At 33.8% G+C, this 16592-nt stretch overlaps 1 protein-coding gene and 1 long non-coding RNA gene across 3 annotated transcripts; both read right to left on the bottom strand.

Moving 5' to 3' along the window:
* Positions 1–647: 647 nt before the first annotated feature.
* On the bottom strand, positions 648–1934 carry LOC139856077 (uncharacterized). Of its 2 annotated transcripts, none has more exons than XR_011761660.1 (4): positions 1718–1934; positions 1340–1471; positions 1106–1132; positions 648–1029 (listed from the first exon to the last, which is right to left on the bottom strand). It is a non-coding gene; the product is annotated as an uncharacterized lncRNA (long non-coding RNA). The 2 variants fall into 2 exon arrangements; XR_011761661.1 differs by having other exon boundaries at positions 648–1021.
* A 1173-nt stretch (positions 1935–3107) lies between these two features.
* LOC139851678 (uncharacterized WD repeat-containing protein C2A9.03-like) lies at positions 3108–8783 on the bottom strand. Its single transcript, XM_071840777.1, has 10 exons — positions 8565–8783; positions 7442–7574; positions 6828–6986; positions 6647–6733; positions 6176–6310; positions 5966–6076; positions 5042–5133; positions 4513–4618; positions 4173–4259; positions 3108–3697 (listed from the first exon to the last, which is right to left on the bottom strand). Coding segments are annotated over exons 1-10 (1326 nt in total). The 5' UTR covers positions 8567–8783; the 3' UTR covers positions 3108–3283.
* Between the last annotated feature and the right edge of the window lie 7809 nt (positions 8784–16592).

Raw genomic sequence — 16592 nt, 5'->3', positions numbered from 1 at the left:
AGTACTAGAAGATATGGGCGAGAAACAAGACGAAGCTACAAAGATATATTGTGACAACAAGTCTGCAATCGCGATGGCAAAGAATCCAGTGTTCCATGGTAGAACAAAACATATTGATATCAAATATCACTTTCTACGAGAAGTCTCCGCTAAGAAAGATATTGAATTAAAATATTGCAAGACTGAAGAGCAAATTGCAGATATTTTCACTAAAGCACTACCAAGACCAAAGTTCGAGTTTCTACGCAACATGTTCGGAGTAACATCGAAAAATATTAAGGAGGAGTGTTAAAATAATAATATTTTTCTAGAGATATCTAGAACTAGTTAATTAATGTTTAGTGATATTAGATATTTATTAACTACTCTAGAAAAGATATGTTTGAAAAAAATCAGAACATGCTAGAGATATAATCACTGACATAAAAAAACCTATAAATAAGCAAACCATGATTTGCAAATCTGTGTACAACAACCACCAAATAAATACTTCCATTTGCAATAAAAAAAAAAACATCTTTCCCCACCTATTATATATAAACACACACGTCCTCAATTATAATATACAATTAACTAAAGTGATCACTAATTAAATATTTCTATCTAATATAAAACAATAATTCTAACAACAATTATGACACGTTTATAAGTACATGGGTGAATTTGGGTTAAATTTATTTCCTAACAGGTCTTATAATTAGAACGTAAATTACCTAAGCTAAAACGTAAACATGTCAAAAGGGGTTGATAATCGCTAAGTGCATCTAAATTGCATAAAACCTCTAAAATGTCTAATAAACGATATCATAATATTACAAAATATATGGTTGTTTCACGAAAAAAAAAAGACCAAGAAATGTTTGTGGGCCAACCCGACCTGACCCGACTCCACCAGCATCAACTGGCTGCATAACGTTGCTCGTCCTGACCCAAAACTGTTTGGGCTTGTAACTGACCAACCTATTTTGCCCCACTAGCCAAATGATATCTTTAGAGTTAAAGCATCGATGTTTCTAGCATCCTGAATAGCTACAATTTTGTGTACATTAATAGATTTGAAAGTAGATAAGAAAATTCAGGTATGACAACGTGGTGCATTAGATACCTTGTCAAAATCATCAAAATCAGAACACTTCAGAGTAAACATGTTTTCCATCATTGTTGTATTCAAAGATAAATAACCAAGTTAGTAAGATGATGTTAAATCTTTCGTCGACAATCAAACATAAAACCAATAATTTGTGTTGTCACCAAAACATGCCAATTTCAGATATATTTATGGTAAGATGTCGATTTTTCATGAGATAATAATATAAAGGATATGTAATTATTAACCAACCATTAAAAATATCCTTGGCGATCATGAATTTGGATCTTAAAGTCGCCCGGTTAACTCTATCAGGCCACGCTCCCCAAGTAGAGCAAAAACCACAATCCCTTTCGTTGAAGCTCGAATCCAAAAATCTTCAGGCTGAAAATATTGGACACACTTCTTATGAGCTTAAGAAGCAGTTTTCTTAGGTACAGATCCAGAAAAAAATGCATATATGATACCATAAGATTCTTTTTTTTTGGATTCTTGCTTGTTGTAAACAAGATTCGTATAATGAAATTAATATATAGTAATTAAAACATTTCTTGGTTGAATTCATAGAAAATTATCAAGAGATGTTATATTGCACGAACATCATATATGAAAGTAAAAATGTTATATTACCATTACGATCAGAGATGGTAATCGAAGGTCTGACCCAATAAGGGCATTCATGTAGCCGGAATCCCCTCAGCATTCACCTGAAATAATAACTTCAGCAACTATTACAGAGAAGTGGAAAAATTTGACACGTGTTACTGGTTCACGTTGTTCATCTCAAATAGGCGAGATCATAAAATATAGATCTAAGGTGGAATGGATAAAACGGATTGAAAGTTTCCCAAAGTCTATTTTTAACTTGAATCCATATTCTGGAATGAACTCAATAATTGAATAAAGAGATTTTACCTCCTGTCGGGGGGGACTTTCACCATTGAAATCTGATAAGATGCGCTCAAAGTATTTCACATGACACTGGAAAAAGAAATACCATTAGTTAGTAATTACTACTGTATTATACAATGCTAAACATTACTAATGATATAAGTTGTGCAGAAGTAGGTAAACTGACAATCTGGCTTGGTAGAATCAGTCGATTCTCATCAACGCATTGTATTTGGTTATAGTAATCAATACACACCTAGGCAGTCGGGAAGAAGTGCAAAATGTTATGCGAGATCGGTTAGTTACTACCAGGAACGCATTCAACCCTACATGGTACAATCATCTGTAACTGGACCAACCGTTTATTTTTCCTCCGGTGTATCCATACAACACTTTGGGCAGCTACCGTATTCCAAATTATCTAAGGTGATCACCCCATAATATTTTATAATCTATTTTGAATTGTTCTTAAATTATTATATATATGGCTATGCTTATTATTTGTTTAAATATTTTAGAACCATTTCATCCATAATTGCACCTTTTCTTACGTACGTCCCATCATGTCTCCCATCATGTCTTGGAAGCTTATTTTTATGCCTCTATCAAATTTGCAGTTTGATATTGAGGAAGCTATTATAGAGGAAGGTTGTCATAGATACAGAAAATATGAACGCATCACTAATATCAATTAGCTAATCCAAAAAGCAATCTGATTCAATTGATTGGGTAATCGAAAGATTTCATGGATTCATTCGCAAGTGACATTCATATGATCAGTAGAAGATATAATTTGGAAAACATACTGACCAGATTCATTCGAAAGTAGCTCCTTATGATTTACGCATCTTTAATTATTAGAAAAGGGTATTTTAGGGATGAGTATATTAACAATTGATTTATTACGTAATTTTTTTAGGGGATGATTAATGGTCGTTAGGATACCGGTGATTAAGTGGATTTTGAAAACATTTATTACGGAATAAAAACTCTCTTTTAATGTATAAAGATTAATTAATTAATGTATAAAGAGAGGAGATGATTTTAAGTTACCTAAACCCAAAACTATCCTTCCACTGTTATTTGTTACTTACAAAGATATACAAACATTGATTTGGAGTATTGACCAACAATTATTTTTCAATGATAAACTGGTATACATTTTTCTTAAAGAAGTTTTACATAACACTCAACATCTTACTTTATAATCATCATATACTCCAACAGCCAAACCTAAATCAGTATCCAAAACAACAAAGCAAAGCTCATTTCACATCCTTATTATAAGTAAACACTACACCTAAACTACACAAAGGAATCAAGGTACCCGTACTTGTGTCGTTTGTTATACTGCAACAAACTAGCATAAGTTCGGTCCCATACTCCAACGTAAAGCGTTTCGTCATCCGGGCTAAGTGACACCCCCGAAATTTCTCCAAAGAAATCAATCTCTTGCCTCTTTTCATAGTTCAAGTTGGTGTCATATACGTGTACGAAATCTGCGGGTTCAGCCACCACCAAAAACTGCCCGTTTGATGAGAAACGGACTGACCGGACTGCACCCATGTTTCCCTTGAGGACTTCAACTGGGTTAGAAAGGTTTCTAAGGTCCCATACTCTGCATGTTTTGTCTTGGTTCCCTGTAGCAAATATTCTTCCATCTGGATGCCATGCCGAAGCAAATGAGTAGTCGAGGTGACCTTCAACAGATGCAACCGTCTGTAAAAAAGATGAAGAGTCTCAATATCGAAAATTACTAATTACCAGAAAAGAAAACGCAAGTCTATTTGAAACCCAAATTATAATCTGAGGAGACCTAGAGGTAGCAAAATAAACAGTTTGTGTAAGGAGTCAAATAATTTTCTTTTTTTTAAATGGCTCAAAGCAATATTTTAGCTGTTTTATTCAGTTTTTTTAATGACTTGTATGCACTTATGACCATAATACTAATATACTTATACTACACTATTAAACTAAATGTCTAATATGTCAGAATACATGATTTAGGAGGTTTTATAATTACAATTGGATGGATGTTAGAGTTAAAACCATTTGACTGGTTTCACTTTCTGGCAGCCCATCAGACAAAATAATCTAATAAGCAGAATCGACCAATTAGAAGGCGAGATTAAATGGAAAAAAAAAAAAAAAAAAAAAAAAACAAGGATACAAAAAAAAAGGCAAGATCTCTTACTTTCCCATTTGATGAGTCCACAACAAGTCCATCAAGATGGTCTCCAACAACAGTTACAAGTTTGCAATCTGGGCTTAATGATGAATGCTGCATCCACAAATTCAATATTAGATTATGAAATTCCACTCCACAAACAAAAATTTTTGTGCAAATTCTGCCTTCATTGAAAATTTACTAACAGCATGTTTATGATTCTTGGTACACATCATATAGTGTTGGTGAATAAAGCAAAAACTCACCCTTAATACTAGCAAATGTTTATTAATTACTGGCATGCATCTGATAAAATAATAACTGACATGAATAAATAAAAGTTAGAATAAAGGTGTAAAAAACTTACATTCACAGGCCAAGGAAATCTGAAATGGTTCATAAGCTGAAATCTTTCCATATCATATTCTCTAACGCCACCATCATTATTAGAAGCCATAAAATGCTTCCCGCCGCTACAAAAACAACTCGACAATCAAAATATGTTTACACCAGCAAGAGTATAAAAGGAAGGAAATTTCACCTTATTTATTAGTTAATCAAAATTTGTGATCCATATGTTAACATAAGCAAGAGTATAAATGGGAAGGCAATTTCAATCCAGTATTTATGATTGATTTTATTTTGTTTTGTTTTACCTCTAACAAGTCGAACTGCAAAAAGAGGAAGAAAAAAAAAAAAAAAAAAAAGCTAAAAGTGGAACGATTCAACCACAGATCGAAAGCCGCCAATTTATAGTTTTTCAGAAAAACAAATTACCTTTCAGATAAGTTTTAAATGTTAATAAAAAAGCCGAGTCGCTGATCAATAAAACGTGCCTGACATGTTCATTGTTCCACCTCCACTTTAACATACTAATAAACCCTAGAATTTTATACCTCAAGCTATCGTATATCTCGACAGCATTTGTTATCGCATTTTCATCATAAGTTGTCCTTGTGCAGAAACTAACTCCTTGTTTATCCAGGCGCTGCATCATTCAGTCACATAGACGTACACAATTAGATACCAAAATTTATGCCATAGCCCTACAAAGTTTACAAAGTATAACAATAACTGCAAATGCATTAAAATGAGGATATACATGCAAAAACTTCTGGTAGATCTGGTTTTTTGGTATTTATATATAGCAAGCACATTAACTTAACCAATTAATTTTCAATTATACATGAATCATAATTATGATTATGATTTAAATTATTTATGGAAAATTAAGCTTCATTAATTGTTGTTAACTTGTGCTCTTAGGGCACTAGTTAGCATTTTCCATATATCATACACAAAATGTGATTAAACCTCATCATCAGACCATATAATAAAGAAGGGTCAAGTGCCTGAAACTGTTTCAAACTTTACCCTAAAATGTATTGTGTTTATCAAACCTTCATTTATTGTTATGCAATGGTTTATCATCAGGTACCAGGTATTTTTTTTGCTGGTGTGGCAGCAAGGATGTCATGACAACTTATATTCATGCCAGGTCAGTGAGAAAATAGCGGTGGGTGGTGTAATTAGACAAAAATACCCTCAAGCCTGATGTGACAAAATCTACAGGTAAATGGTTGTTGCCTGATGATATTTAGATTAATTTAAGGCTGATGTGACAGGATCTACAGTAAATGGTTGTTGCCTAATGATATATAGACTAATTTTTTATCAAATTTCTAAAGTCCCGAAGATAAAGTAGAAATTTTTATAGTTTGATACATACGCTAGAACCCAAAGTGAAGTTCATACGTTATAGACACGTAACTCAATAAAAAGGTAGACCAAGTATTTGTTTCATACTACCATAATAATACCTTACAAGCAAGCTCTCCTTGAAAGCCTCCTGCAACAAGAAAATCATCCTTAACTGCAAGTGTACTAATCTGTGTTTGTGTAAAACCTTCCTGCAAACTCCCAACATGTTTCTAGACGTGGCCACAAACCATACATACAATATTAACAAAAAGATTTTAAATTTAAAAATGAATTAAAGTAAATAAAGATCATAATTAGCACAAAGTTACCTCAGTAGGCGCTACATGCCCAGAGAAGTTAAGTATCTCAGTCAAGTTGGATGATAATGATGACCAATGCATGAGTGAGTAGTTAGACATGAGATACACATCATGTTTTGAGGTAGCCCATACGAGGTTCCTTAGCTACAAAATAAAAAGCACGATTCATATTAATTATGTGAAACCGTTTTTTACATAATTAATATGGTTGTCCATAAACATGTTGTGCCCATTTTTTACAGATAGCTACTAGTTAATATGTTATAACATAACTATGCTATTACTATAATCAGCTATCTTATTATTACAATTCAAGAAGCTGTCAGAGCAACTACCTGCATACTTATAGCTCGATCTTTAATGGCAAGTCATGCAACTCATTAGGAAAAACAATTATTCAGATTGTCTCATTACAAACTAAAAAAATAGCTACCTCTAGTAAATGTCTACGAATAAAAAGTAATATGCGAGAGTCTATACCTGAAAGTGAAGAATTGTAGGTTTTACCAATCTGGCATTGTGAAAAAATTCATAGTAGTTGCCACCCTTTTGCTTTTGTTTACATTTCTGAACAAGCCAACACGGTATTCATCATCAAAATAGGGTTATAAAGATCTTGCACGTAATATATCTATCGGAAATAGAAATATTAACGCCTTACCTTATCAACAGCATCACCTGATAAAGGAATGTTTTCATAGTTTCTGTACTGTTCCAGCCTTGTTTGTCTGTAACTTTCTCTTGTTACATTCAATCTTTCCCACGGTATACCTTGAATGTCTTTGCCTCTTCGAGCTTGAGATGAGGACGTATCCGTCACCTTCATAAATAAAAAAAAAAAAAAAAAAAAAAAAAAAAAAAAAATACTCAAAAATATATTAAATTTTTGATTGAAAACAATTTATGACATAGGCATTTCAATTCACCACAAACTGATTTTCGAATCAATTCATTAGAGCCAAGTTTTTATTTAGTCTTCACATGTGGCCCAATGGAGATAAAACATATTCAAAATCGGCCATTTCTAAGTCAACGTTAGCTGACGTTTGATTACCATAAAATTGTTGTAAGGATTATAAATGCATAACACACCAAAAAAAAAAAAAAGAAAACGAATTTAATTCAACTCGTTTCATTTATAAATTTCCAGGTACGTTTTTGAAATTTTATATCTAACCCAGCACTAATACAAATACGATATTATGCTAGTTTTAGGTATACTATAATTAACACTAGATTACACGCCAAGAAATAAGCAATAAAATTTAAGCTAACCATATCATAATCGTCAACAACTTGATCGGCACCATCAACACCCTCGACATCATCCATCACGAAATCCAAAACGTCGACCTCATCTTCCATGAAATCAATAGCGTCAACTTCGTCATTGTGCAACCTGTAATCCCTGAACTCATAAACAACATCTCAGTTGGCATATTTTTTAATATCGTCTTCCTACATTTATATCTTCCTTGAGCAATCTAATTACATGACAGAAACATAAAGTTCACATAATTATTAGTTTACAAGAAGGTAAAGGTAAGAGGTAGAAGGGGAAGGTGAGTAATCCGACCCCATACTCCAATATACGCAGCCAACAGGAGTAATCCTTGGTTGTTCCAGTGGCGAAAGTATGTAGGGGCAGGGGGTGGCACCTGCCCCCAGTGGATTCGAAAGTTTCAGTGTTAAAGTTTTGGATTTTTGATTTTGGCCCTAGTGGATTTGAAATTTTCAGGCTTAAAATTTTATTTTGCCCCCAAAAGCCTCCACATTTTGCCCCCAATCCAAAAACTCAATGGAAGCAAAAAATTTACAATGAATGTGAAAATTTTCGCCCCAGTGAAAAAAATTACAATTTCTGCTTCCGCCATTGGCTGTTTCCAACCCATCGATGGTCACCACTGAATATTTGTACTAGATAAGATTCAAACCCGAGACCTCTTGCAAAGAACACTTCATAATTTAAAGTCATAAATTGACTTGTAACTAATATGATATGCAGTACCACTTCACAAACAAATTTCACTTCAACAAAAAAAAAAAAAAAAAAACAAATTAACAACAAACAAACATATCAACCATGTAGATTTCAAATCCTTTCCGATTAATGAAATATAGAAAAATCAAATTAAATATGTTGAAAAAATTCTAAAAATATGAATGTTTTTTTATTTGTAGCTAATCAAAATTAATCATCAACTGCATTAATCTATAGTATGCACATCAAAAATTAAAATTGATAACAATTAAACATATCACAATTCAACCGAACAGTAACAATTAAACATAATCGTGCCACATCAACATAACAAATCAATAAAAGTAACCGGAAATTAACGAAATTAGGGTTTGCATTTGTGTTAGAAAAAGAGATATAAGGGATTAGATATCGTACATGCTTATTTACGAGATGAGAAACCCTAAAAAATATATTTATTTTCTTCGCAGGAGATGCAAAGAAAAATGTATAATAATAATAATTCAGTCAGATGATGATGATGATGATGATGATGATGATGATGATGATGATCAAGAGGTTTGTCTCTCTAAAATCGATAATAAATCTGATTGATAATGAATCTTTTATTTACAGTATCTTTTTAAGGATTTTGATAATTGATAATGGAGGACCCTTAATACACATGGTACTATGGTAATTGGCACGAGCTAGTATGTATATATTCTATTCTATGGTTTGTATTAAAATTCTAAAATGATAATGTTATAAATATACATTTTTTAAGTTTTAAAAAAATTTAAAAAGAAATTAAAAAATTCTTAAAGCACCATGATGATGTCATAAATAACAATTAATCTTAATTATATACAATTAATTAATTAATAACAATTAAAAGAAAAATGATACTAATGAAAAATAAATGCAAAAGATATATAATTTAAATAATTATTCTGTTTCTAAATTTAAAATTTTTTCTCCTGCATATTATTTAGTCAAAATTTCAAAACAATATCACATATCTTCATATTACGTAGTAATAGTTTAGCATTCTCTCTTTCAAAATCTTTGATTATTTCGGATCGTATGTTCCAGGCAAAATATTTGTGGTACGCTTTCGTTGTCATTATTTTCTATACGCATTTTATAAACTACAATAATTTGATTATCATGTTTCTTAGTCGGAATCTGTGGTTTCACGAGTTATTAAACTAAATGACTTTAGCATTAATACCTAAAACATATCATTAAACTGTTTCGTTTAACAAACTCGTGATTTCACGGGTCATTTCACTAGTACATATATATATATATATATATATATATATATATATATATTATTTTATGCGTATCATACCACAAAAATCTAAAAGTTTCCTTAAAAGGTCTTTTTTATCTTTAATACTTTAATTAATGCAATAATTAGTGTTAAATTTTGAAAATTGATTGTGTGTTAGAAAATTAAAAAATCAGCTATAGCAAAACATGTTATTACAAATTAATGGTGTTTGGATTTGCTATATGATGAGATTAGGGGCGGAGCTTTAGTATGGCAGGAGGGGGCCCGCTCCCCTCCAAAAGTTTTCGTAAGTAACGGTATTGTGACGCCCCGTACAAAATTAACGTGTACGAATCATCAACAACATGATCATTACAAGGTCAAACACTATATGCTGTTTTAAAATAAGTTTGCATTCATAAAAAGGGGTAACGTCTTTACCGACGTCAAATGTTTTACAAACGATAGTGTGCTTCTACGAATAGAAAGCAATAACATAAGTACGAGACTCAAAGGTCATTACAATTTCATTGTTCAAAAGTAACATAGTTTGTGAATGCAAAGTAAAAGTTTCATGCATAGACATCTCTAAACAAAAGCAACAGGAGTCTACACAGCAAGTCCAACAGCGAGACTAATACAGTGGAAGCATCAAACGTCTAAGCACCTGAGAAATAAAATGATTAAAAGTCAACACGAATATTGGTGAGCTATAGTTTAATTGTAACAGTAATGTAAGGTAGGCCACGAGATTTCGTATTTCAAAACAGTATGAAAAGTATATGCTTAATCCGTGGGCACTTGGTAACTAACTTAACGTAATATCACCCCCTAAAAGTACACTTGGCGAGTGCGTAAGTCTATGCAGTATTAAACACCCGTTATATGCTAGCGCGACTAGCCCGAGTGGGGATGTCAAACCCTATGGATCCATATCTAAGATTCGCGTTCACCGGTTCAAAAACCAATGACTAAACGTTACCGAGCTAAGGGGAAAGTTTATGCCATTATATAACCCACACATATATAAAGTTTAAGTACTCGTGCCTAGTAAGTAAAACATAAAAAGCGCATGTATTCTCAGTCCCAAAAATAGTTAAAGTAAAAAGGGAGCTATAACTCACAGTGAAAGTGCGGTAAAAGTCGATACGAGATAAGTAAGCAAGTAAGTCGGTCCGAAAGGTCCTCAACCTAGGTCAAAAGTTACTAAGTCAGTAAATCGTCCCAAAAGGGTTTAAAAGTACGTAAGTTAAGTCTTAAGAATCATCATCATCAACATCATACGTAAAAAGTAAAGTAAGTTTTCAATCAAGAATAGAGACCGAAACAAAGGCTGATTCGTTCAGCTGATACGACCTCTATACAAACTGAAATGACGTGAGACTAGTGGCCAAGGCTCCGTATGTGAGTTCTCTAACCTCTGACCAATTTTTAGAACCTAACTCGTCTTCGTTAGACCATGGCGACGGTTTAAGTGCGAGTAGGTCAGAAATTTCAGCACAACGTTACAAGGGCGTAGTGACTTTCGGAAGGCTATAAATCCTAAACCGTACATCGGATTTAGGCGAGGCCTAAACGAAAAGTCATCTACTCGAACCGAAATATCTGGAAATCAACTTTTCTAGAAGCCCAGGAGCCTGATCAGACCCTAAAAACAGAAAGCAAGTGCTCCAGTGGGTTTCTCGGTGTTTGATGCTCATCACTGTTCTCATCCTTGATGCGTATAAGCCTCAAGTGTACAACTCTTGATGTTTTAGCATCACTTTAACCAAGGTTTAACCATCAACACACAAAATTAAGACTAGGAAACAAAATACAACTCATGTAAGAGTTTGAGCAAGATGATGAACCAAAGTTACATCAATTTCCTAGTTTCAACACAATCACAAGTTCTATTAAGCTATAAACTTTGAATCAAACTATATAAGCAAGACCTTAAGCTATAGAACTTAGATCTTAGCTAAATATTAAAGACCTTAGACTACAATGTCTAGATCTCATGTTCTTGGTGAAACCCTAAGTCATAACACTTAGACTTTCAACTTTTACACAACCATAAATTATGAAACTTAGATCTTGTAAAGTAAGATGAACATAATCAAATGAACTTTTGTTTAAACCAAGTAGAAGATCATAAGTTACACAACTTAGATCAAATACAAAAATGAAACCCTAAGCTAGAGAGCTTGGATTCCTAACAACACTTATGAGATCTCAAGCTAGCAAGCTTGCATTTTTTGTTTCTTGAAAACACAAGTCACAAATCTAAACTACAACAAACAAAAGAAGATCATAAGTTAACAAACTTTGATCTTATCTTAACTTTTTGTAGAAACATCAAGCTAGTAAGCTTGTATTTTAAACTTTCTTGAAGATCCATAAAGTAAAGTGTTGGATCTACAAGTTACATGAAGATCATAAACTTGGGTTTTGATCTTTAAACATAAATAAAGAGATCTTAAGTAAATAAACTTAGATCTAACAAGATTATGAAGATTCAAAGCTAAGAAGCTTGAATCCTTCATGTTCTTGAAAACTTTTCAAAACAAAGTTTAAATCAACAAAAGTTATGAAGATTCAAGTTACAAAACTTGAATCTTTGTTCATGATGATGATGATCTATGAATTAAAGTAAGAAAAGAATGAAAAAGAAGTTAAGAACTTACAAGTTCTTCAAGTATTTGAGAGAAATTTTAGAGTGAGAAAGTAGAGAGAAGAGTGTGTGTTTGAATGAAAATGAAAATGAGAGAAATGAATGAAGTGTGGGTATTTATCAAAGAAAGAAAAAGGAAAAAAAATAAAAATTGGTAGGGATGGAGGTGGTGGCCGACGGTTCAAGGGAGGCAAGGGTGGGGGGACCATTTTGGCCTTATGTGGTGTGGCTCATAGTGGTAGTACATGGTGATGGTGACATGTTGGGTGGTTTGAGACATAATGCAAGCCTTGGTACATAAGCATGCATAATACTTATCTTATTAATTTTATGGACTTAATTATGATTACATGGGCTAATTAACCCATTACTAGCCCACTTAAGTTGAGTAGGTTGGGCCATGGAAGTCCATTAAGGTGTTAAGTCCATTAAGGTAACTAGTAAGCCTTAGTAAACACTTAAGCATAATTAAGGAACCATAAAACCAAGTTTAACGTGTACTAAGTTCGTAGCCATAAGTAACAATTACGTTTACGTAGCCATAATATCCCAATTATGGCAAAAGTTTAACGTGTACTAAGTTCGTAGCTCGTTTTAATCAATAAGTGACACTAACGGTCGTAAATGAAATCAAGGATCACGTTAAGTAACTAAGTACTTAAAACACGTTGTAAGGCATTAATGCAAGTAATTAACATAATTAATGATCCCAGAATATAATCTAACACAGTACGCACAAATACGCAGTTTCGTGAAAGAAATAAATATAATTAAAAGTCAAAAAAGTCGGGTCGTTACATTACCCACCTGTTAAAGAAAATTTCGTCCCGAAATTTAAGCTGAGGTTGATGGTGGAGTCGGGAAAAGGTGAGGATACTTCTGCATCATCTGATCCTCTCGCTCCCAAGTAAACTCAGGTCCTCGTTTTGCATTCCATCGAACTCGGACGATTGGAATCTTGTTACGTTTTAAGGTCTTGACCTCACGGTCCATAATTTCAATGGGTTCTTCCACGAAGTGGAGTTTGTCATCAATCGTAAGTTCTTCTAGTGGTATGACAAGTTCTGGTTCAGCAAGACACTTCTTCAGATTCGATACGTGAAAGGTAGGATGAACGAAGCTCAATTGAGTCGGAAGATCCAAACGGTAAGCAACGAGTCCAACACGCTCCAAGATTTCAAAAGGACCGATGTACCGCGGGTTTAACTTTCCACGCTTTCCAAAAGGGATTACACCTTTCCAAGGTGCGACTTTCAACATTACGCGATCACCCACTTTGAATTCGAAGTCCTTTAGTTTAAGGTCGGCATAGCTCTTCTGGTGATCACGGGCCGTCTTGAGCCTCGCTTGAATTTGAACAATCTTCTCAGTTGTTTCATGAACGAGTTCGGGTCCGGTGATTTGCTTCTCACCCACTTCGGCCCAACAAATAGGAGAACGGTATTTGTGGCCATACAACGCTTTGAAAGGTGCGGCATTAATGCTCGAATGATAACTGTTATTGTAAGAGAATTCGGCTAGCGGCAAATACTTTTCCCAAGCTTTTCCGAAATCAATAACACAAGCACGCAACATGTCCTCCAAAGTTTGAATCGTTCGCTCGCTTTGTTCGTCGGTTTGCGGGTGATACGCAGTGCTCATGTCGAGATGAGTCCCCAAGGCTTCTTGCAAATAACGCCAAAATCTAGAAGCAAAACGGACATCTCGGTCTGAAATAATCGATAAGGGAACACCATGACGAGATACAATTTCCTTTATGTATAGCTGAGCGAGTTTTTCCATTGTATCCGTTTCTTTCATGGCTAGGAAGTGTGCATATTTGGTGAGACGGTCGATAATAACCCAGATGGTATCGTATCCACCCACCGTCTTTGGTAGTTTCGTAATGAAGTCCATTGTTATCCTTTCCCACTTTCGTTGCGGGAGTTCTGGTTGCTGAAGTAATCCAGATGGCCTTTGATGTTCGGCCTTAACTTTCGAGCAAGTTAAACACTTCCCAACATAAGTAGCAACATCCTTCTTGAGATTAGGCCACCAATACTCCTCCTTAAGATCGTGGTACATCTTACCGGCTCCTGGATGAATCGAATATCTTGACTTGTGGGCTTCGTGTAGAATGAGGCTTCGTAAATCCCCATAACTAGGCACCCAGATTCTTCTGGCAAAGTACCGGAGTCCAGTCTCCTTGACCTCAAATCGAGAAACGAGAATGTTCAAATGTTCATGAGAAATATTCTCCTCTTTGAGAGCCTCATCTTGGGCTACTCGGATTTGGCTATTGAGATTTGAATGGATGGTGATGTTCAAGGCTCGGACATGAAGAGGTACCATTTGTAACGACCCTGGATTTTCCAACGTTCATTTATTAATAATTGTTATTATTAATACGTGTGATTAAACGAATGTATGTTATTACATTTACTTGTTGCCATGATTGCCCGTACTTGACTTTAAATGCCCGAAACGTCTTTGTGACACACGAAACTTACACGAATAATATTTTCAAGTATTATTTAAATTCATGATTAAGTTTTATTAATCATTTTATTTAACTAAGGTTATTAGTTAATTACATGGGCTTTTATTGGATTACTTTTTAATTACTTACATACTTGGGCTTTATTATTGTACATGGGCTTAGAAGCCCACCCTACCCATATTAATGGACTTAATTAGCCCAACACTCATGTAAGTATCATTTTAGAATGGAACTAGCTAGTTTTGTGCTTAAGGAATATAGTTACACCATGATCCCCATGCAAGCTCACCTATTAACCATCTTTTAAGACTTTACATGCAAGAACCTAGTGAATATTTCCTTCCCCTTCCCCCCTTGTGAAAACCGACGGTATCCAAGTCCTAGAGGGATTCAAAATCTTTTTTTTTTGTAATACTTATCAACTAGTTTCTCTCATACTTCATTCATTCCAAACACACACACAAAAATACTTGCAACATTTCTCTCATTTCTCTCTCAATTTGTAAGTAACTTGAGCTTGTTTCTTCTCTTCTTTTCTTACAAAAACCGAACCCATAACAAATCATCATCATCTTTTGTTACTTGTTGTTTGATTACTTGTTTGTTATTGTTACTTACTTACTAGTTGTTATTTGTTATTTACTCACATGTTATCAAGGATCAAACTTACTAGTTTGTTCTTCTTTTATCTTGTTTTTACAAGAACACTCAAGAACATAAACTTACTAGTTTATGTTCTACACTTAAAGTATCAAAAGATTGTAAGTTCATAGTTGTTAAACTCATACTTGTAATTCATGTTAGTAAACTTTAAAGTTTACTCTCTTAAAGATCAAGCTTTGGTTGAATCTTTAAAGTATGAACAACAATGAACTAGTTACTTGCTTACTTAGTTTATTTCTTCATTTACTTGCACTTTAAAATTCATGTTTGTTGTTAAATGGTCAAGTATTACAAGTTAGTCTTGATCTCATACTTTCTTGAACTAAAGTTAACTTTAAAAGTTCAAGAACATGTAAGTAAGCTTTCTTTAATTATAACTTTGTACACTTATGTTAGATCTAGACTTTTGAGTCTTGGATCTTCAAGATCAAACTAAGAACTATGTTCTACAACTTAAGATCTTGATTAGTTAGTTACTTTCAAGTTTATAGTTCTACATTTCTTTTATATTTCATGTATGTGTAAATCTAAGACTTTGATGTAACTTTGGTTCATCAAAACACTTGCAACACTTGATTGTGTTGTGCTACACATCTTAGACTTGCATTTGGGTTATGATGGTCAAAACTTGGTAAAGATGATGTAAACCCATCAACGAGTTGTACACTTGAAGCTATATGCATCAAGGATGAGAACCGTGATGAACATCAAGCGCCAAAACCCACCGGAACCTACTGTTTTGCTGTTTCTGGGTCTGATCAGTAAGACCTGGGCTTCTGCAACTATGATTTTCAGATAGCTCTGTTCGATTATATAACTTTTCATATAGGACTCGTCTTAATCCGAGTTACGGTTTAGGATTTATGGCCCTCCGATCGTCACTATGTTCTTTTAACGTTGTGCTGAAAATTCTGACCTACTCGCACTTAGACCATCACTACGGTCAAACGAAGAAGAGTTTGCTTCTATAAATTTTACCACACTTAAAGGACTCATAGACGGAGCCATGGCCACTGGTCTCACCTTATTTCAGTAGGTATTGAGACTGTGGTGACTGACCGAAGTCAGCCCTTGTTTTAAACTCTTTCCTTGAACAAAACTTACTTTTTACATTTCGTTTGATGATGAATGATGATGACCTTTATGAAATGTCCCGTTCTTATTGATTAAAAACGTTCCATATTAATTGATTTCGTTGCGAGGTTTTGACCTCTATATGAGACGTTTTTCAAAGACTGCATTCATTTTTAAACAAACCATAACCTTTATTTCATCAATAAAGGTTTAAAAAGCTTTACATAGATTATCAAATAATGATAATCTAAAATATCCTGTTTACACACGACCATTACATAATGGTTTACAATACAAATATGTTACAACAAAATAAGT

Source organism: Rutidosis leptorrhynchoides, chromosome 6, assembly GCF_046630445.1.
Source record: "Rutidosis leptorrhynchoides isolate AG116_Rl617_1_P2 chromosome 6, CSIRO_AGI_Rlap_v1, whole genome shotgun sequence".
NCBI classification, from domain to species: Eukaryota; Viridiplantae; Streptophyta; class Magnoliopsida; order Asterales; family Asteraceae; genus Rutidosis; species Rutidosis leptorrhynchoides.
This window is presented reverse-complemented; position numbering and strand designations above follow the sequence as displayed.